Consider the following 24,838-nt stretch of genomic DNA (forward strand, 5'->3'; position numbering starts at 1 on the left):
AATTTTGCCCCAGGGCTTTTATTTGAACAAACTTGGTAGACATTCACTAGAAGATGTTTCATGCAAATATCATAAGCTCTAGCTTTACGGTTTCTTTAAAAGAAGATTTTTTTAAGTTTTTAACTTTTATGCATATAGGGAAAATCAATGACCCCCCCGGGGCCGGGCCAATTTTGACCCCAGGGCTTTTATTTGAACAAACTTGGTAGACACTCACTAGAAGATGTTTCATGCCAAATATCTTAGCTAGCTCTTTGGGTTCTTTTAAAAGAAGATTTTTTAAAGTTTTTTACTTTATGCAATATAGGGAAAAATCTATGAACCCCCTGGGGGCAAGGGCCCAATTTTGGACCTCAGGGCTTTTATTTGAACAAACTTGGTAGACACTCATTAGAAGATGTTTCATGCTAAACATCTTAGCTCTAGCCTCTTTGGGGGTTCTTTAAAAGAAGATTTTTTGAAAGTTTTTACTTAAATGCCATAAGGGAAAATCAATGACCCCCGGGGCGGGGCCAATTTTGACCCCCAGTGCTTTTTTAATTTGAAAAACTTGGTAGACACTGCACTAGAAGATGTTTTCATGCCAAAAATATCTTAGCTCTAGCTTTTGGGTTTTTAAAAGAAGATTTTTTAAGTTTTTACTAAATATGCATATAGGGAAAATCTATGACCCCCTGGGGCAGGGCCAATTTTGAACCTCAGGGCTTTTATTTGAACAAAACTTGGTAGACACTATTAGAAGATGTTTTCATCTAAATTCTAGCTCTAAAAGCTCTTTGGGATCTTTAAAAGAAGAATTTTTTTTAGTTTTTTACCTATATGCATATAGGGAAAATCAATGACCCCCCTGGGGCGGGGCCAATTTTGACCCCAAGGGCTTTTATTTTGGACAAAACTTGGTAGACATGCACTAAAGATGTTTTCATGCTAAAATATCTAAGCTCTAGCTCTTACAGTTCTTTTTAAAAGAAGATTTTTTTTAAGTTTTTTCTATATGCATATAGGGGCAAATCCAATGACCCCCCCGGGCGCGGCCAATTTTTGAACCCCAGGGGCCTTTTAATTTGAACAAACTTGGTAGACACTGCATTAAGAAGATGTTTTCAATGCAAATATCTTAGCTTAGCTCTTTGGGTTTCTTTAAAAGAAGATTTTTTAAGTTTTTTACTATATGCATATAAGGGAAAATCAATGACCCCCGGGGCGGGGCCAATTTTGACCCCAGGGCTTTTTTTTGAACAAACTTGGTAGACACTCCATTAGAAGATGATTCATGCCAAAATATCTAAGCTCTAGCTCTTAAGGGTTGTTTAAAAGAAGATATATTAAAGATTTTTCTTTCGGTTGCCATGGCAAAAACCAGATTTTTCTGCATGGGAATTAAATTCTTTGGAACAATTTTTAAAGGTGACCAACCAAAAAAGAAACATTCCTGTGAAGTTTGGATGAAATTGGCTCAGTGGTTTTATGAGGAGATGTCATTTAAAGCAAAAGTTTAACGGACGGACGCCGGACGAAAAGCGATCACAAAAGCTCACCCTGTCACTTTGTGACAGGTGACAAAAAGTTTATGGACGGGACACAAAAGTTACCTAAACAAACTATGTTAATCTTGACCTCCAAGTGTGACTTGACCTTGGAGGTAGGTGGACTGTTGTTTTCGCATGACAGAATCGTCTCATTATTGTGAACAATTGTGGCAAGTATTTACAAAATCCCATCAAAGATAAGAAAGTTATGGACCAGACACAACATATACCCTCAAATAGACAATGTTGACCTTGAATGGAGGTAGGGGTCTGGTTGTTGTGCACAACACATCGTCTTATTATAACAAACATTTGTGCCAAATTATTTCAGATTCCTTTGATAAATGACAAAGTTATGGATCGGACACAAAAGTGTGACGGACGGACAGACAGACGGATGGAGCCTATTACTATATCCCCCTTTTTTCTTCGAAAAGGCGGGGGACAATTAACAGAACAAATAAACAAAACTGCTGATACTTAATGTGGCAATTTTTCTAACAGCCTCTATGAAATTTCATCAGTGACAAAAAATCAAATCATAAAATCATGTTTAACCCATACAATACTAAACATCATAAATGGATGTGTCCATATTTATTCTAGACAAAATTATTGATCATTTTTAGGGAAAATTCAAAATATGTAATATGGACTGAATAGCAAACCATGATCAGATAGCACATCTAGATAACATGGAGTATGCCAACTGATTTAGGTCTGCATTAGCTTCATTCATAGGATCTGTTGCCAAGGCTAAGGGTTAAAAGTTGACAACAATATAAGCTTTAAGTAAATTACTTATAATGTGTCTCTTCAAAACTTCCATTAGTATCTTTTACTATCTTTCACAATAGATAAAAAAATTGCACATCTTATACACAAATCAAAAATCAGGGTGGTTTGTTAACTGGTTTATTAAAGGGTCTTCATAGAGGTATCTTATAAAAGAATGTAAATTACTGAATTATTGTAAAATTGGTAACATAACAGATATTGGTTTATCTATTGTGAAGGCTTTCATTTTCATTGTTTTACAAAAATTTCCCAAGAGATGATCTTTAAAAACAGCTTGTCATTATCTATTACGATAAACAGTAAATCAACTATACTTTTTTCCTTATTCTTTTGAGTACAAATCCCTAAAGAGACTGTAAAACAAATTACAGTATGAAAACTAGTAGAAATGTGAATCATTCTTCAGGCAATATACATGTAGTACAAACTTTGACTGTTATAACTTCAAAATAAGCACAACAGGTTGAATAATCTATTGTAAATGCTAGTGCATCCCTCAGCTTTAATGTAAAGAGTTTGTTTGTACTTGGAGATAAGCTTGGAAAAAATATTTTTGCAAAATTAAGGATAATATCTATTGTATGAGAGAACTAAAACTATGCGAGCCAGATGTGTCACCTTATGAACAATATAGCTGTTACTTTATCATTTTCTTCTTAAATATAGGTTATTTATAAACACTGCTCTTACAATGTACAGGTACCTTGAATTTTAGTGGCATATGACCTGATAATCTATCATCCTATGAAGATTCAAGTCCATAGCTTTAATATTTTAGGTGAAATGGCCGGGATAAAAATAAAGTAAAAGAATAAACAAAGGGCAGTAACTCAAAAATCATGGAGTACCGGTTTTTGTGCACTGCACTTTATCTCAATGAGATCTATAATCCCATAAAGTTCCAAGTCCATAGACACAACAATAAAAGATTACAAAAATATTGTTTATAATGAAAACTAGAAATTGTCACAAGTGCCGATTACCCAGGACACGCTCTTGTCAGAAAACATGCTTTTTAGTAAATAAATTTGCACATAGGGAGAATGCAGTAGTTTACAGATTTATTTCAAATGTTTTTAAATGATCTGTCCTATGTCAATAAGATCAATAAGATAAATTAAAGTTTGGATTTGAAGTTTTCATGACTTCTTTTAAGGGCAATACATTCTCCCTGAGATTTCTGCACTTCTACTCAGTGAGATCTATCTACATACATGTTGATACCTTTCATAGTTCTCAAGTAATGTCCTTGACAAAGTTCAAAGTGTAGAATGAACAAAGGACAATAACTCCAAAATTAGGGTAGCGAAGGTTACCGTTCTTCCGCACTGCACTTCTACTCAATGAAATCTATCTACCTACAAAATTTCATGCTAATACCCCTTGTCGTTTTAGAGTTATGTCAGGGATTCTTATTAATACCCCTTGTCATTTTAGATTTATAATAATAAACAATGGGTCATAACTCCAAAATAAGGAAAGGCAGATATACAGTTCTTTTGCATTGAACTTCTACTAAATGAAATCTATATACCTACAAAGTTTCTTGTTAATATCCTGGTCGCTTTAAATGTCCCGGACAAAGTAAACAAAGGGCAATAACTCAAAAATAAGAGAAGGCAGGGTTACGGTTCTTTTGCACTGAACTTTTACTCAATTAAATTTATCTACCTACAAAATTTTCTTGTTCATATACCTTGTCCTTTAAGAATTATGTACCAGACAAAGTTCAAAGTATAAAAAGTGTAAAAACTAGACCTATCACTGAAGGTGATTAATACCCCCACCAGCAACTTTGACTTTTTGAAAAAAAAGTAGTCTGAAGAAAAATTTGAACACAAACTATCAACTGTGTACAAGAAATATTTCAATTAATTGTAATCGCAACTGGGGTCTCGAAATAAGCTTGCTATACACCAAGTTTGATTACAATATCTCATTCCTAACTCTAGTTATTGTCCGGAAACCATTTTTCTATTTTTAGTAACACTGTAACGGTGACCTTGACCCTAGGGGGTCCAAATGCAATACCAACCCAGGTCTTCATATAAGCTTCCTTTACACCAAATTAGATTACAATTTCTCATTCCTAACTCTACTTATTGTCTGGAAACAATTTTTCTATTTTTCCTAACGGTGACCTTGACCTTGACCCCAGGGGGCCCAAATGCAAAACCAACCTAGGTCTTCATATAAGCTTGCTATATGTCAAGTTTGATAACAATATCTCATTCCTAACTCTAGTTATTGTCCGGAAACCATTTTTCTATTTTTAGTAACAGTGACCTTGGCCTTGACCCCAGGGGGGTCCAAATGCAATACCAACCCAGGTCTTCATATTAGCTTACTATACACCAAGTTTGATTACAGTATCTCATTCCTAAGTAAAGTTATTGTCTGGAAACCATTTTTCTATTTTTCGTAACAATGAACTTGACCTTGACCCCCAGGGGCCAAAATGCAATACCAACCAGGTCTTCATATAAGCTTGCTATACGCCAAGTTTTGGATAACAATAAATCTCATTCCTAACTCTAGTTATTGTCCTGAAACAATTTTTCTATTTTTAGTAACGGTGACCTTGACCTTGTCCCCAGGGGGTCCAAATGCAATACCAACCCAGGTCTTCATATAAGCTTGCTATACACCATGTTTGATTACAGTATCTCATTCCTAAGTCAAGTTATTGTCCGGAAACCATTTTTCTATTTTTAGTAATGGTGACCTTGACCCCAGGGGGCCCAAATGCAATACCAACCAAGGTATTCATATAAGCTTGCTATACGCCAAGTTTGATAACAATATCTCATTCCTAACTCTAGTTATTGTCCGGAAACCATTTTTCTATTTTTAGTAACGGTGACCTTGACCCCAGGGGGTCCAAATGCAATACCAACCGGAGTTTCCACATAAGGTTGCTATATACCAAGTTTGATGACAATACCTCATTCCAAACTCTAGTTATCGTATGGAAACCATGATGTGGACCAACCGACGGACCGACCGACAAGCTGTATCCTATATACCCCCCCTAAACTTCATTTGTGGGGGTATAATGAACAAAGGACAATAAGTCCAAAATTAGGGCAAGGCAGAGTTACAGTTTTTTTGCACTGCACTTCTACTCAATGAGATTTATCTACCTACAAAGTTTCTTGTTAATATCCCTTGTGTCCTTAACAAAGTTCAAAGTGTAAAAAATGAATAAAGGGCAATAACTCCAAAATTAGGAAAGGCAGAGTTATGGTACTTTAGGACTGCACTTATACTTGATAAGATCTATCTACCTACAAATTTGATGGTTATATCTCTTAAAGTTTCAGAATTATGTCCTGGACAAGAAATCTGCAACAGACTGACCAAATGACTGACCGCCAGACCCACCGACAACCAGCTGGCTCCGGTATACCCCCTAAAACTTCATTTGTTGGGGTATAAATATCACCATCTTTAAGTGTTCGGACAAGAACAGCAAACATCAATGACAATATGACTGTAGCAAGAGTTTATACTTTTTTCCTTGAATAAGTTGAGCTAATAATATATCTTTATAGCTTACCTCATTGCAGAAATTTATCATAGTTTCATCTGTCAAATATGGTCTATTACTACTCCTGAAACACACAAAAAAATTGTATTTAATTTAAACTTAAGTAGTTCACTTTTTTTGTCAGACTTTTTTTTTACTTATACCATAATACAACAAATTACAATCTTATTAAAATGTATATGTAAAGTAAGGCTTCAAGCTTCAGGTGTGCTAGCATAAATCACCCAAGAACATAATTATAACACCAAAAGCAAAATAAAATAGTAGCGTAGGTTTTATTACATTGATAACTTCTTTTCATTGTACAATTCTATTTTTATTCAAGATATTATATTAATACAGCATCTGCTTATTTTCAGAAGTTCAATACTTAAACCCATAAATACAGAAAACTTTTAAAATTAATGTAAGGCAAATCTATTTTGCAAATTCTACTTCAATATCTTGCAGAAGAAATTTTACATTTTTTTTTAATACTGTCAGAGTAGTTTCAATGGTGGAGAGGGAAAATATGATAATGAGTCTGGGAATGACAGATGGCCACAAGAACAGAGTCTTGTCACACTTGTATATGACTTAAATTTTTGAAACTGTCAATTTTTTGGAATACAAGATGAAAATTTAAAGTTAGTCACACCTGACCAGACAACATAAATGTCAAGGCTGGCCTCTGGCGCTATATTGGTGGCAAAATCTATTCACCTTTGGTTTCCTGGGTTGAAGGATTTAAAAATAATTGCTCTTTTGTCCCACTTTCCCGAGAAAATAGAAAGGTAACCATGAAAAGACAATTTTTTTTTTTTTTTTTTTTTGACAGATGCAGTGCTCTCATTTTATAAACATTTAATTTGATTTCTAATTTTCTAAACCACAAGTAGCATCAGTATGTAACAAGTATACATGAGCGTGTGTATAGTGAATCATGTTAAATAATAGAAATTTAACCTAATAGTGGCATGTAATGGAAACCACTTTATCAATGTCAATGTTACTAAATATTCAACACAAATTTGATATTTAACTGTTTTCCAAAATTAATTAATGGTATTTGATACCCATTGAATGATGGACTGGCAATAGAGGGGTATACAAAGGGTATTTATTAACTGTGTCCCTCATGGGCTTCCACACCAGATTGTTTTAGCATATGAAACTGTAAATCTGTCAAGGACAAAATTTTATAAATTTCAACAAAATATAAATTAATTGGAATGAATACTCCATATCTCCCATTCCACCTACACCTCTCCCACCCCATGCCCCCAACCCCACGCCGGCGATAAACAAATCACTTGATTCCAGGCTTATTAACTGTAATGCATGAGTGAAAATGTATTTGAGCCGCGTCATGACAAAACCAACATAGTGAGTTTGCAACCAGCATGGATCCAGACCAGCCTGCGCTTCCGCGCAGTCTGATCAGGATCCATGCTGTTCGCTATCAGTTTCTCCACTTGTAAAAGAGTTGGTAAGCGAACAGCATGGATCCTGATCAGACTGCGCGGATGCGCAGGCTGGTCTGGATCCATGCTGGTCGCAAACCCACTATGTTGGTTTTGTCGTGACGCGGCTCATTTATCTTTCCTGATAATGACACATAGCTCACTAAATAAAGCAGTATCAAGCAAATAGCTCTTATATTAAATGACATCCTTAGAGATATACATTTATTGTTTGTTTTTTGTGGGAAGAGAGGAGATATTTGTTGGGTTTTAAGTCATGTGTTAATGCAGGCAGACCTAGAGTGCCACTCTGTACTTTACTTCAGTCACAAATTTCAGTCATAAGCAGAGGAAACCAGACCTATTTTTTTGACATTCTACTCCTTTTTGTTTGTTTATGTTTTTGAATGATTTTATCATGATAAATAAGTATTTACTTTTCATCTAAACATTAAACATTTTAACATACTAGGTTTTTTATTAACATTTTTTTAATCATGCAGCTAACAAATACAGATCATTTAAAATGTCTGAACAGAACCTACAAATAAAATCACAGATTATAAGCTGGTGATGTCAGGTCAATATTATTCACCACTAGAGCCAATCCGGTTTCCTGTTAAATTTTATAGGACTTATCAGTTTTCTTTTCTTTTCTTTTTTTCAGTTTGGGTATATCAAGATAAATATTGAAAGTCAGTCAGCCACCAGTATAGAGCCTGGTCAGACTGTATGGATGTGTAGATTGGCCTGGCTCTATACTGGCGCCAAAGGTTAATACCCCTCGGTTTCAGTAAAGGAAGATTTTAGAACAATTCTATCAAATCTGATTTACAGAAAACTTTAAAATAATAATTGATCAAGCATCACTGGACCAATATAGCAAGCATCCATAAAAACTCCAAAAGAATCACTTAATTAATTTCTAGATCAATAAATCAATAATAAAACTTTTATCTTTTCCCAGGAAAAAAAATAGATGGCTTGAAATCTAAATTATTTAAATTGAAATGACAGTTGTGTATTCAATGAGAAATTTTATGGAAAGATGCATTATCTGAAAGGATGTTAATATTGCATGAACAAGTCAGCAATAATTTGCACAAGTTTCTCCACAAATCCATAACTGTAAATGATTGAACAAGAGCAACAAAACCATAGAATTCTCAAATAAACATCATGAAACAATTGATTTATTTTCTTGCTTATTCTAAACAAAGCCAAACCAACAGTTCTGTAGAGATAGTATCTGGTAGATAGAAATGTTGCTTTTATTGGCATGTGGTCTATCAATGAAGGTAAACAGATGTACGCTTTTACACCCTGCATTATAAACAACAGAAATAAAAATGTTGAGATTTATACAAGATTATTTCAAACATCATATAGGACAGTCTTAGTTCTAATGAGACATTAATTATACCCCCCCCCCCCCCAAAAAAAAAAAAAAAAAAAAAAAAAAAAAAAAAACTCAAAAACAAGACAAAAATTCTTCTGCCAACATCAATATTTCTTCAAGCAGACCAATAAATTTTATTTCACTTTCCTATGAAGCAAGTCACATTACATAATAAACTGTCCAAGAAAATTGCAAAATACACTTTGTAGGGCCAGTATTGGAATGACTTCTATATAAAAGCTAAAGGCCTAAAATGAGAAATGTTATTCTCCTATTCAGATTTATTCTTGGTATTTGCATAATAACAGGGTCAGCTATCTATTGTCTACAGACTGGCCAACAAACTCTTGCACTTCCCTATGTCATTATTTGCCAAAGTCTAGGATGTATTAACTATTAATCAAATACTGCATCTATAAAAAAATGCTGAATCTCAGGCATTTAATCTATGGATTAAACATGTATATACAATCAGGCTACTTTTGTTATTCTTGTAGCAATATCATTATAATTTTTTACTGTAAATCTTAGGATGTTTTATTTATTGGTACATGTACATTCCAATGATATTATATCCTGCTAGTTGTAAACATTTCAAAATGACTTTTCAATTGAAAGTTCTTAATAACACTACTATAAATAGTCACTTTTATGTAAATAAATGAATTTACTAATGATGCATAATATAAGACAAAGTGGGTCAAAAAATGATCATCTATTTTGACTTTTTTTATGGAAGCAATCATAATAATTCATCTTTCCCATCAGCAAAAAAAGACTGGACTGCTTAAATTTGAAAACATTTTACCCTTAACTTGCTGGTGGCAATTGAATTTACCCATGTGACCAGTGCAGATAAAGGTCAGCCGACACAAATGTGCCATCTATTCATGGTCTGCACTGTTCACTATTCAACAGTACTTACTGTTCACTATTCAACAGTACTTACTTAGAAAATTTCCTTAAAAGTTATTAATAGTTATGCCCAGATTTAAAGGACAGATAAGTCCATTTTAAGATATATAGCATGATAAAGATTAACACAACAATACACTGATCCAAATTCAGGACAAGTCTACAAATATATAAATTATTCCAATTTAGCAAGCTACTAACCTCATATCAAAACAACACAACCCCTATGACTAGACTGAAACATAGTAACTAGGCTCAAGTCATTGGAAGTACCAACACCTTAGCCACTTGAAAACAGAAATCTACTTCATGTAGTTATGTCAACTTTCTGTCATATTTGAAGGAGTTTTTGTTTGTTTGATTTGGTTTTACGTCACATCGACAGAGTATAGGTCATATGGGGACGTTCCAACTTTTACTATTGGCAGATGCCTTCCGTGCATTATTTCAGGTATGATCGGGCACCTGAGTAGAACCACTGACATTCTGTAAGCTTGTTTGATGGAGCTAGCAAAAAATAAAACGTAAAGAGCTGATACCTACCATTCTTTGAACAGATCCTCTATATCAGTACGTGGACATATCTTGTGATATAATTCATAAAATTTCTCAAATGTGAATGCTGATATTTCAATCTCCTCACACTGAAATCAAACACAACAGAATTTCATTAACCCTTAACATGCTCAATCTGTGTATAATCAGATTTATTGAATTTTGATAAAATTATTAATTTTCTCTAGTTTGAAAGGTTTAAATTAAGTCAATGCCAAAGATGTTCAAACATCAAATTCACTCAATCTTAAGTTTACTAAACCTCAAGTGCAAACCAAGGACGCATTTTCTATGTTTATCATGCAACTGCTATGGTAACTGCCCGATAACACTTGTCTGATAATTATTTTTGATATCGAGTCAGTAACCTGATATCAAAAACAAGTCCCGCCCATTTTAACCGACTTTTTTCAATTGCTAATAATTATTCTCATTTTCATCAGCATGTGATTTCTACAATGTAATCTCATACCTTTACAAGTCTTGAATCAAGATGCGATTATTTATTTATTTATTATTTCAATTTCATATACGAATAAATTAGATAGTGAATAGTTAAGCACCAACTAAATGAAGTGACATCATAATTTATATTGCAAATGACATCATCGATGTTCACGTCATACTATACAAGTCATGTAATCATAACAAACAGGATAGACGATTTTCTTTGAGAACTTGTGAATTTTTACTTTAAGAATTTATCGTATTACATTCTGTTGTATCCTTTATCACAGGAAATAATCTCGTGTCGAAAGAAACAAGAGCGATCAGTGATCACATGTGTCGCCTAATGATGGCCAATTTCATGTTGGGACAAGTTTTGTGACAGACGGACAGTGCAAAACTAGACTTGGTACTGATCATTCCTGTAAAGTTTGGATAAAATTGCACCAGTAGTTTATGAGGAGTAGTGCGGACAAGCTTTTCTTGCATCTCAGACAGGATAATCTACCGTTTACACCGGTGCCAGAAAACTCTGTCTTGCACCCCCCATGTAAGACAAGTGTGTGCTTTAAATGACGTCACTGACGCCCGCCTTTTATGAATGAATCGCGTTCTTAAGATGACGTCATTTTTCCGTTACGAATGAAGTTGTATGTTCATACGCTACTATAAGAAAAAAGTGTGTAATGAGAATATCAGTTTTCACAATTTTTGTTCCGAAAACAATTGACACCGGCTGTCGGTACAGATGGGAATATCTAGCTCTCGGGTAACTGTTTAGCGGAAACTCGGCACAGCCTCGTTACTGCTGTAAACAGTCACCCTCGAGCTAGATATTCCGGTCTGTACCGGCAGCCGGTGTAAGATTCTTATATTGTGTATCTGGCAACACACAGAAAAAAAACACTTTTTTATCAAAGGGCCATAACTCGGCCAAAAAACATTCAACTGGAAAACCCATGCAATATGCGCAAGGACTTGAGCTACAGATCAATCCTGTAAAGTTTCATTAAAATTGCATTAGTGGTATAAGAGAAGTAGTCCGAACAAACTCTAAAAATAAAAATTATTAAAGGGCCATAACTCTTACAAAAATCATTGAACCGGAAAATGCTGACAATATGCACAACTAGACTTGGTACTGATCATTCCTGTAAAGTTTGGATGAAATTGCACCTGTAGTTTATGAGGAGTAGTCCGGACAAGTTTTGTGACGGACGGACAGACAGACGACAGAGAAGTGATCCCTATATGTCGCCACTACTCCGTAGAGGCGACACAAAAATGCCGTTTTCTATGAAATTCGCTATTTAAAAGTAGATTATTTTGTAATTTTGACAGTTTTATGTGTTACATGATAAATAGAAACACATGCTACTGTCTTTTGATATCAATTTTATCAGGCTCGGCTGGTATGGGCAGAAGGGGCTTGGCAATCCTCGCCCTTTATAGTCCATATCAGCCTCGCCTGATAAAATTGATATCACAAGACAGTAGCATGTTATTCTATATTTATCATAATGAACACTAGGTGTGTTTCATAAGTATGAACACATCACCTGCAGATGTTCTAAATCTAGAATTTCACCATTTTCATAATTCTCAACACTCAGTCAAACATTTCTAATATTGTGTTTTTGGATGTTCTTATACGATTTTGTTTCTCTCTCCTTTATTTCATAAGCTGACATGTATAATTCATACAAGACACAATCATGTTTTGTCGAAATATTTTCACATCCTTAAAAGAGATTTTTTTTTCTTGTTGTCAGACACAGACATCTTTACTAAGAAGTAATACAATGTTTGTAATTCTAACCTTTCCCCCTGGAAGCCCTAAATCTTTCAATGACTGCATAATCATCTTTTCTGTTCTGCCTGATGCAAATGTTCGAGTAATACTGCAATAAAACACAAAGTTTTCTTTAAAGGTTAAAAATAAGCACATTTTCAAATAAGTATTTCAAATATTGATAAAAACAAAAGAAATTTGTCAATAAAATACTTCTTGAAAAAATAATCAAGTTCTATGAACATTTATATAATCATAAAATTACAAATCTGTGTAGTTACTAAGTGAATTCTTTTATCTAAAATTTACAAAGCATGAATATAATTAACTCAATATTCTTTTCTGAATTGTAACTTTTTCTTGGAAAACATAAAATCATTAGCTTGTCTATTTATTTTATCACATTATCTTTATAAGATTTTTCGTGCACATATATATAGTGTGATCATAATAGAATCAGTAGTCTGTTAATTCTATAACACATATAGTGGGAGTATAAAATCTATATATCTGTCATCTACTGCTATATAAAGTTCCTCCATCTCACACCCATCAATATAACAATGTCTGTAGTATCCCCCAGTGTGAGACATATGTTAATAAACTACAATCACTATGATTACCATGTGACATCTCTAATCCCCGCTACCCTAACAAACTATCTCCCATTTGTACATATTAATCATGGATTATTTTATATACTCACAACCAACTATAAATTTGTACTAGACACACAGATATGTCAGAGTCTTATCTTGGTTTATGCATCATTTAATAAGATAAATTGAATGAACATTTCTTTGATAGTCTTCTGTTTAACATGGCCATCAGTTTAGTATGTAAGTCTTTCTTAAAAGTCATTTCAAATGATTAAGTTTGATTTTTTGGTTCTTTCTTTTCATGTTTGTTCATCTGGTTTTTATGCACATTTTAACACATGTTTGGTCAGATCTTGGCTGTCAGTGTACATAACAAGCTTTACTGGATAAATGACCAGAAATTACCAATTTTTCCCCAATTGACCAAATACTAGTCAAATCAGCAAATGTAAAAGACAAGAACCGGTTGAACCGGGTGATGCACCCCGAATTGGTTTTGGACACAGGTAAGTATACCTCTTGTAGTGTCAGAGTTATGTGACAGACAAAGTTCAAAGCGTAAAAATGAACAAAGGGCAATTACTATAACCTAAATTCAGCAAGGCAGAGTTATGATTCTTTTGCACTGCACTTCTACCCAATGAGATCTATCTACCTATAAAGTTTCATGTTTATATCTCTTATAGTTTTACAGTTATGTCCCGGACAAAGTTCAAAGTGTAAAAATGAACAAAGGGAAATAATTTCAAAATAAGCCAAGACAGAGTTATGGTTCTCTTGCACTGCACTTCTACTCAATGAGATCTATCTACCTACAAAGTTTCATGTTTATATCTCTTAGGGTTTCAGAGTTATGTCCCGGACAAAGTTCAAAGTGTAAAATGAACAAAGGGCAATAACTCAAAAATAAGGTAAAACAGAGTTATGGTTCTTTTACACTGCCCTTATACTCAATGAGATCTATCAACCTACAATGTTTCATGTTGATATCTCTTATAGTTTTACAGTTATGTCCCGGACAAAGTTCAAAGTGTAAAAATGAACAAAGGGAAATAATTTCAAAATAAGCCAAGACAGAGTTATGGTTCTCTTGCACTGCACTTCTACTCAATGACATCTATCTACGTACAAAGTTTCATGTTGATATCTCTTGTTGTTTCAAAGTCATGTCCCGGACAAGAATAGCGGACGGACAGACGTTCCAACGGGACAGTAATAAAGTGGCTACTCTATTTTTCTCTCTATTGTTCTTTTTAGCCACACAAAAGAAAATAGCCACATAAAAGCAAATTACGGAATGAATGACATCAAACAGAAAGAACAGTTACCCATTGTCCCTCTAGCCACATTATTACTGTCCCATGAGAGCAGACAGATGGACGGACAGACAGACAGACAAAACGGCAACTATATGCTCACCATTCGGGGAGCATTGAGAAATTAAGCTTTGCCTATGGATCAAACCATAGATCCCCTGCATTACAACAATGCTGACCCCTGCATTACAACAATGCTTTAAGTTAAGAGGACCAAGATATGGTTAACAATATGTGTCTTGCCTTTGTCTTCTAGTTCTCATGATTTTAATGTATTGAAGTCTGTAAATACCTCTGGGGAAAACCTGAACAATTTTCTGAGGAATTATTTTCAAGTTTTACTTGCCCTCTTACTGAATTACTGTAAAAACTTACGAAATTAACATTCATGCAATCTATGAGTCAAGCACTGACTTAATCCTTGATTTACAACACTGTTGGGATAGACCTGCAAAGTTCTTTTCAAAGATGGCAACATAAATCCACATGTGCCCAAGAAGTGCAACTCTGGAGGTATTTAATAGAAATCACAGATTAATCACTTAAAACATATCTCAAATCTGGACATAATCAGACATACTAACCAGGGCTATGACATGGTGATATACCTCAACCTGAAATCTGCTTTCTTTGTGTAACTTATCATGTAAATTAATGATGTTAGCTAAATCAACCAGCAATGTTTCCTTTCTCTATTTATTAATTTGAATATAAAAAGGTAATTCCAGACATAAATCTGACACACACACAAACACTCTGTCAGAGTTCACATCAAAATATCATTGGAAGAATGTTAAGACAGTTATGCCTATTGAAGTTACTCTTATGTATAGTCTGCATCATTTACATACAGTGATAAGACGGCATGACAATTGATCAGGAATTTATCCTTTACCATGCTATATATCTTAAACAGACTTCATCTTTCACCCATCTTTCAATATGAACAAAACTATTCATCATTTTTAGAGGAAAATTCTAAACATTTACTAACTGAATAGGGAATCAGGTTCGATCAAAGTGACCTTGAAAGTGAGACCTGTTTCTGCTCAATAACTGAAGAGCCATGTGACCCATAACCTTGACAAGGCTGAAACAACTGTGTTATCATTATAACCTATGAAGAGGGCCATGATGATCCTGAATAGCTTACCTGAGATATATTGCTAGAGAAGGTTATGACTTTAATATTTTTCAATATTAAAGTCACTAATGAGGTTACATAATTATGGTATGTCATTTTTTTCCCCATTCCGCATGTTTTTTTTATACATTTGTCATTTTGCTACTAAATGCATGATAACAAAATACCTAAGCTCTTGGCATTGAACTATCATTCAAGAGACCCAGCATGATTTGTATAACTTTTGTAGAGAACTACAACATAATGTTTCATGCCAAATATATCAGTTCTAAACATTGTAGTTTATCTGGAGAAGTCTTTGAAGTATTTTTACTATACAAGTCTATAGAAAGCAAGTGTCCCCTGGGGCAGGACCAACTTTGACCAGAGCTGATTGCATGATTTATGTCACTTTTGTAGATATTCCAATGTTTAAAGAAATTGTGGATAACGAGGGACTTCTTATGAGAGACATCAGACACACTGCCATCACAAATGCTCAAGAGCTTAAACCTATGAAAAAGGGTCATCTTTTTTTTTTTTAAATGCCAGTGAGCTAAAATATGAAACTGAAAGAATTAGATATATCATAGCTATGTTGAACAATTTTCAATGATACTGACACTCCAGTTAAAGTCACCTAGTGTATTGCCAGTATTCCCACATTTCAATTTTTCAAGAATGTTTAAATGTACTGAATACCATATCAATAAGAAATGTGTTAAGCTTAAGATTTATGCATTTATTCACAGTGTATAAAAGCTGTCTGAAAACAACACAATCTTGAAGAAATCCTATGCTATTTCATGGTGAAATGTGCATAAATGAATGTGTAATCAATGACAATATTCTCAAAGCATGCGCAGATTATTCAAAGATTATAACCACATTTCGTAAGAAAGGCCAGATTATTTGTGGTTTAATTTGTTTTATTTGCTTTGATGGATTTCAAGTAACACTGACATTGTAAAGATGAACTAGTGACTGTTCAGTAAGGAAAACCTCAGGTGCCTTATCATGCATTATTTAAGGCACAAGCAGACACCTGATGAAGAACAGACCTTCCATTGACTAGCTTGACAGAATCCAAAAGTTCCCGGCGGGATTTGAACCTATAGTTTTCATGGGCAAGTGGTTTGAAGTCAGCGACCTAAACCACTAAAACATGAAGCATTAAATACACCAAATATTTGAAAGGTCTCATTGAAATTGTTTTGTCTATGAACTAGCCTTATAAGCCTTAGTATATTTTGATAAAAGAAAGTTAATGCATCAAACTGCAACAATCTTAGCTAGATTTATAACAAGGAAGAAATAGTCAACGGCTGTTGACAACATAAGCACCGTTTTAACACAAGTTCCTATGATCTTCTTTGTGCTTTCCCCCTGTTTTCAACTCCCAAAGAAATTAATTTGATATAGCACAGAATAATATATGCACAGCAAGTCTTGAATTAATCATATCAGGAATACCTCTACATGCTCCTCTCAGATGTTATTCCCTATGAAACATGCTACAGTAAAGTAACACTTCCCCAACAAACCATATCAATACAATTCTTCCAAATTTGATAAATGACACAAAACATTTTCAAGAGATGATAATTAAAGCAAAAACTTGCATGATTTGATGCTAGGACAAAAATCTTTTTCAACAATTTAAATTGCACAACTCTTGCTGATTTGAAAACAGAACAAAACTATTAATTTTCCTCTCATATCAATATTAATTAAAGCCACATATGACTTTTAAACAATTCAAATACTAGTAACAGAAATGAAAGCCCTAAACAATTGGAATCTTTGTTTGTCTGTTATAACCTTCAATAATTATTTTCTAAATGCCACTTTGTTTTTTAATTTTAAAGCCTCTCTCTGAAATATTATTTCATTATACATTAGACTCCAAAAAAACAGTTTTCAGAGGATTCGGTTTAATACAGTCATTTTTAAACATAACAGTATGTTTGTAAATAGACGTTTTTTACTGACCATGTGTTTTCTGCAATCCATGTTTGTTATTAATTATTTTAGGTTTACTTTTGTGTAAAAGTGGAAATTACAAGTATACTTTATCAGTCAAACATTTTAATTGGCTTCATTAGAATTAACTTGTATAATAAGCAGCATGCCTCTAGATTCATGCTAGTTTTCATGAAAATTATGAAATAGTATTTAAAGGTAAAATATTGTGAGGTGAACAAAGAAAGTAATTTACACATTGCTATCAAACTTCTCTGAGCATATAAAAATACTTTAACTAACCTAATCCATTCCCCAACACACAATAATCAATAAGAATTTTCTTTTTCATTGAAAACCAATGTTAATATTTTCTTTTTTTTCTTTCTAGTCTACTCTTCCCTAGCCAAGAGCAAGTTTCCCTTAAAGAAAATTGTCTCTGTCAAATAAACAAACAAGCTCTCAATTTTAATTACATTTCTATTTGATGCAGAAAAAAACATTGCTCAACATCAGTTGCATAATTAAATTCAGCCTTCCCACTTGGCTAATTACCATGAAAAAATCGATGCAAATCTGATTTTCCAGGCAGAATGTTCACAAATTTTGTACAGTATTGTCAAAATATATCTTCTAGTATAAGACAAATTAATCAGCATAGTTCAATCTTAACCTTTCCTCAACTGAATTCCTGCTGAACTAATTTGAAATGAAGCAATCAACATTTAGGTCTATGCCTTATTTTCCCATCAAAGTAGTCATACGGAATATTAGTTCTGCGATTTTTTAAAACATTTTTCATTATTTACATGTTGACACATTATTAAAAATATCTTTTTTGTGTGTAAAGCTTTGTACAAAAAACTTCATTGTGACAGCCATGCTGATATTATCTGATATTCTATTCATATTAAGGGTGCAGCAACATGTTAAGTGTAATATGTAAATCTTATAAATTCATCAAACACTTTTCTTACAGTTGTATTTACTATTTATTATGGATTTAGTATGAATATTTATAAGATGAATAATATTTCATTATCTGCTATATATAAATATCAGATCATGTATCTCACACTAACAAACAATAACTATAAATAATTCTTATGATACTTAATAATATCAACATAATAATAGTATTACAGACCTAAGTCTATTATGGATCAAAATCACTTTAGCCTATTCATACCACAATCTATATATTTTGAAGAAAAAAAAAACAAACCAAAAAACAGGAGCACCACTTTGGGTGTGAAGGGGCAAAACTCCAAATAATAATTCTTCTAGAATAATTCCCCTTGTCTAACAGGTGTGCCTTGTCATGATCAACAAGTATTCCAAGTTTCATGTTCCACATACGTTTTACAGTTTGGAAATCATTCTGTTTAATATGTTAAAAATTTGACAAAAAATCTAAGTTAAAAAGTGGCAGTTCTAAAAAATACAGCTTTCAGAATAATGCCCTTTTCTTTCCACTGCCTCTTAAATGTGAGGATAAGCAAATATTCCCAGTGACATATTTATACCATTTAAATTGTTTCTGCAGGACAACAATGACAATGATGATGTCACTTCAGCTATCATAATAGCTCAACCTTTCATTGAAACAGATGATCTTAAACAGAGCTAAATTAACCAAAATGCTCTATAATTTTCATCATATATGTCAAGATTTTTTGCTCTTTTTTTCTGTTCAATTAAACCTATCGCAAATCATAACAGGGACCTTGACCTCGATGCCATGGACAACTTATGGCAATCCTAAGCAAGATCTTTACATAGGCTTGCTATATGAACAGGGTGTCCAAAAGCAATCCCTACCAGGGTCTTTATAAAAGCTTGCTATATAAGCTTGCTATGTACCAAGTTTGATTACAATGTCTCATTGTCAACCTTAAACCATTTTTCTATTCAGTAACAATGACCTTGACCTTGATCCCAGGGGGTTCAAAAGCAATCACTATCGGGGTTTTTATAAAGGCTTGCTATATACCAAGTTTGATTACAATATCTCATTTCTAACTCTAGAAATCTCCTGGAAACCATTTTTCTATTTTTAGTAACAGTGACCTTGACCCCAGGGGGGTTCCAAAACCAAAAGCAATCAGAACCAGATTCCTGAAAAAGGCTTGTTATATACCAAGTTTGATTACAATATCCCATTCCTAACTCTAGTTATTGTCCGGAAACCATTTTACTAAATTAAGTAACACTGACTTTGAACCCTGTGGTTTCAAAGAGTAATCCCAATCTGGTTCATATAATTATCTTTACTATATACCCATTACCATTGCAATATCTCATTCCTAACTCAAATATTGTCCAGAAACCATTTTTCTATTTTTAGTAACAGTGATATTGACCATGACCTTGACCACAGGGGGTCAAAAAGCAATCCCAACCGGGGTCTTCATAAAGCTTATGATATACCAAATTTGATTACAATATCTCTTTTCTGGCTCTTATTATTGTCCAGAAACCATTTTTCTATTTCTTAAAACAGTGACCTTGACATAACAAGTCCAAAAGCAATCCAAACCAGAGCCACATATAAGGTTGCTATACACCAAGTTTGATTACAATATCTCATTCCCAACTCTAGTTATTGTCTGGAAACCTTTTTCTATTTTTAGTAACAGTGACTTTGATTTTGTACCCAAGGGGTCCAAAAGCAATCCCAATCCCAAGCAATCTCAACTGGGGTTTCCATCTAAGGTTGCTATATACCAAGTTTGATTACAATAACTCATTCCAATCTTAAGTTATCATCTGGAAACCATGAAGTGGACCAACTGACCAACATTATTTATATTCATCTCAAAAGCAATCATTATTTAAAATAGCTTTATGTGAGGACAGATTGGAAGGGTGTGGGCTTTTTACTTTACCTGTTCTTTTTTCTACTTCTATGAGATTTCTGGTCATAGTAAAAAGATCTAACCTGTACTTATTTTTCTTACCTTCGAACTGGTATTTTCCCACTTGGATTCACCATAAAACACAGCTTCATCCAACTGAAATAAACAACAGATATATACTATACAACATTTTTTTTATGATCTTGAAAGCCCCTATACCTTTTTTATACTTAAAAAGTATTTAGAATGGAACCATATATAATGTCTTGGTTGGTCAAAATCTATAAAAGTGTTTTTGGGAAGATGTTGCTTAAAGAAATTGTGGACATCTGAAAGTGGAGCTAAAAAAACCTTTTATTACAGATTTATGTGTTTGGAAATTTGGCATATGATCTGGAACGAAATGCTATTCATTAATGAACAGCATATTTGTTTTAATAAACAATGCTGAGTAAGTATTCAAATATTCAATGTCAGACTGAATACATTCTTCAAACGGAAATCCTTTTCTTCAGACAGTACAAAAATAGAACAGATTTGACTATACTTGGAAAATAAAGATAAATTTGTTGCTTAAATTGCCTATATATTGGATAATTGAGCTCAGTTGCTGTAAAAGGAAACTTAATGACTGATTAAGGTTTCACTCATGCAATGCTAATTAAATTTACATCTTATCAACTACACATTTATATTGACTGTTCTATTATATACATGTAGATCTGACTCTATTATAAAAGTAGGTTAAGTTTTCTTTTACTTTCAAAGTCTGTTTTAAATAACTTCATATGACTATATATAATGTTTGCATATTATGGTTTTTACTTATAAATCTAACTGTATTTAGAGCCAAGATGGTGATAATTTAAAGCAGCAGGTGTTGCGTGCTGTGTGGCAGCTGTAAAATATTGCCAATACTTCATCTCAGTGCGGGTGTTATATTTTTCTGGTTCTTCAAAACCATGATTCCAATACTTTATAGTGTTAAATATTGAATGCTTTTTACTCAAAAGATTGTTGTGATACAAGTTTAAGTCATAGTGCCACCATTCCTTTCAACCGAAGATCTTATAAGGCCCTCCCTCCCTCTTACATGATTTCAAGCAAAAATGCTGCACCTGCATAGAACCACCAACCTTTCTAAAGCTTGCTGGATAGCTTCCTCAAATGAAAAAGAATCCCAAGTCCCTGACCTGATTTGAACCTACAGCAGTGAGGATTTTGTTTGTTTTGTTTTACAGAAATACAGCAAGTAATGTATTGACTTTTCCACATTTATACTGGACAAAGGCCTAAACATAAAATAACTTTGCTAAAAATAGATTTATAAGTCTCAGTGCAACAGGAATCATTCTTCAATGCAACCTTGGGAAACAAATGACAAGTCAAGAAATGTGAAAACATAAGCTTTTGATTTAAATGCTGATTCCCAAGAAAGAAAAAGAAAAGTACACGATAAATTAATAACATTTTTTTCAAATTTCTTAGAAAAGCTATGGACGTCAAAGTATAATGCAATACGATATAACAATGTAGTATCTTTAATATCTTTACAAATCAATATTCAAGAAGAGTTTCAAACCAGGGAGAACATTCTTTACTATTTATAATTAAATATTATACTAATTTTGTTGATATCTTTTTAATGCTGTCATATTCTACAGTGGGAATGTTTTGATCCCTGGCAATAAATATCAATAATTTGTATGACAAGTATTAATGGGTAACGTTATGCAATTCACATTTGTCACTTACATGGTGTATGTATTGATTCTTCATATAATGGTCACTCAAAACCATTTATACTACAGCATCACTGTAACACACTCACTTACAATATAATATCATTTAACCATTGCCTAGCTATATCTTACAAGTAGATATTTACAAAGTGTCTGTTACTAGTTTAATTGATTTTAATCAATTGAGCATCTAACCTGTTCAAGGGCAGACATTGGGGGAGCAATATCATTTAATTAATAACAGAATCCACAGTCTGTGGCAGATATGGAACCCACAGCAGTGAGGGGAAGTGATTTGATGACCACACAGGCACTGTGAGCACTGTTTATTTATGGGATTTCAAAGCAAATTTTTCAAAGCAGGTTCAAACTGCACCAAATATGTTGACACTTTGTTCAAGGAGTTAATCCTTACCCTGTTAGAACTGGATGTGAATAGTCTTTGCCACCTGTACAGAGATAGGCCAACCAGCACATCTGTGTGACCATGCTCTATAACAATGGCAGCTCAATTTTTGAACTTTGTTTTTAAAATCTCTTAAAAGTTGAGTAGACTGTTTCAAAATCAAAGCAGGGCAAATCTATTGGACAAATTCAGCAGTTTAAGACTTAACAACTGAGGTCATTGTCACACCATTTGAATCAAGTCAGTCAATGACACTTACTGTTTTTTCAGTGATGACATTGGACATATATTGTTGGCTTTTGTGTTGGGTGTCAATTTTCGAAGCTCTTGAAACCATGCCTGAAAATAAATAAAATCCATTTCTAACCAGGAATTCTTCAAATGTGTTTCAATGTAGATCAGACATACTAGTAACATTTTAAGTTTTCATAAAAGTTTTTATTCATTTTTATTGAGAGTGTGTGACACTAATGTTGAAGGTCTCACAGTAATTTCTACACTTTAATTGATAAGGTTGGTACCAGATGCCCTCATTTTAGATAAATTATTATTAAAAACACATAATATTATTTACATCTGGGTATGAAGCAGCGACTGACTTATCTTTAGTTCTATACACTAGAGGTTACTTCATAGAAAATAATATTTTCATCAACAAAGGTTCTTTTTCTACTTTCCTCTAGTTAAAGACTGCAAGGATCTTACACTTGCTGCACTAAACAGTTACTCAAGAGCAGTCAGTATTTGAGCTTTTATTCAATATTATAAACACATATTTCAGAAAGAAATAATGAAAACTGATATTTTGATTGTTGGTACTTTTTCTTTTAAATGAATATGAATTAACAACTTCCTTCACAAATGACATATTTTTTAAATGCATGTGACTTATGGTACATGGGGTGGGTGCATGGGGGTTGTTCCAGGATTTTTCTAGTGCTGTTGTAAATAGTAAAAAATCCTAGTATGCAACAAAATGGTTTGAATTGCTTTTATCTGGTTGATAAACAGAGAGAAACTTCTCTTTTTTACAGCAATATATCTTAAAATGTTAACTAAAGATATGTTCAAATGCAAACCTTTGATACAATTTGTTCAAACTGTCCAAAAATCTCCTAATGTATTCAATGAAAACAGGAGATAAAAGCAATATACAAAAAAAAATCATATAAATTCTAATAACACAAGAATTTATTCAGATTCATTTGAATTTGCCCAGATTTTAATCTAGATTTTAGGCTAAGAAGTTCCAGAAGCTCTACAAATTCATCATTTAGATGCAAGGCAAAGATGTCTATCCATTCTTCATAAGTTACTTAGAATTCACAAAATGTCAATTAGCTCTCAACCAGATAACCAGAAAGTACTCTAAGGCGGAGATAAGAGAGGGTCAATCAATTCTCTCATCAATCAAACACTTAGTTTTCACTTCAGACGTTTTGCTTTGAAGTAAGCCACCAGTTATCAGCTCAACAAATAACATTTTTATATACTGTACTGGGAGGGACATAATTATATAGTACAAATCAATGCAATTCTGCTCCTCACTAAGATAAACAAATCACATATTTTGTCAAATGAAGTGAAATGTAAATGTAAAACTGACAAATGCATTACAATTTAAAAATTAAATAAAAAAACACAATTACGAGGGCTGTTTAAAAAGTTTGTGGACTGTGGCTCTACTGTTCACATCTTTAAATTTGCGATTTTACAAGAGACAGATATGGAAATATCTTCTTAATTTACAGTGAAAAAATCTATATAATATGTCTACAAATAACAATTCTGTGACAGTTATAATTCACAAGGGGTACACAATCCGGCGCACGCTGATGACTGAACAAAATGACGTTCGAGACATCACAATAATCCCGCCACTTAACAGACAGTGTTATAAAGTTAATTCAATTGTTGATTTATAGTTTCCATTTGTAAACTTAAAACAATATGATTATCAATAATAATAAAACATATTCTATCAACTGACAATTATTCTATGCGGTAAATCTACTGAACACAGGCTAGCATTTATAATCAGACGGACCAGGGTAAATACATGTAATACAAATAGTAACTACAATTATTTATTGTAAATACGCATATATCCTGATGAATAAAATAAAATATTATTTTAATTAAATTGTTTTGTCAGAATTGAATGCATTACACCAGATGCAGAAATTAAACTTGTCGGACATCTCGCAAACCTTTTGCAACTGACGTCACAAACTTCATAACAATTTGCCCCTTTTCCCTCGCCCTTTCTGACTGTGATCATGTATTAGCAGTCATTAAAACGCTTGCGCCACCTGAAACCGAGAGACTTGCTCGCAGACTTATTGTTCTTCGTTAATTTAACCAACTCATATGCAGATGAAGGAGTATCCCCCCATTTGTTGAAT

At 33.3% G+C, this 24,838-nt stretch overlaps 1 protein-coding gene across 3 annotated transcripts in view; it reads right to left on the reverse strand.

Annotated features, from left to right (window-relative positions):
* Positions 1-22,772, reverse strand: part of LOC132734955 (1-phosphatidylinositol 4,5-bisphosphate phosphodiesterase beta-4-like) — a gene marked incomplete at its 5' end in the record, with an annotated part of 92,188 nt that extends 69,416 nt beyond the window's left edge. For all 3 annotated transcript variants that reach the window (XM_060721854.1, XM_060721853.1, XM_060721852.1), the window contains 5 exon segments: positions 5,887-5,941; positions 10,177-10,277; positions 12,455-12,536; positions 20,388-20,441; positions 22,693-22,772. In XM_060721854.1, the coding sequence (XP_060577837.1) occupies positions 5,887-5,941; positions 10,177-10,277; positions 12,455-12,536; positions 20,388-20,441; positions 22,693-22,772 (372 nt within the window).
* Positions 22,773-24,838: the final 2,066 nt, after the last annotated feature.

This window comes from Ruditapes philippinarum, unplaced genomic scaffold, assembly GCF_026571515.1.
Source record: "Ruditapes philippinarum isolate M1 unplaced genomic scaffold, ASM2657151v2 ctg150_1_1_1_1, whole genome shotgun sequence".
NCBI classification, from domain to species: Eukaryota; Metazoa; Mollusca; class Bivalvia; order Venerida; family Veneridae; genus Ruditapes; species Ruditapes philippinarum.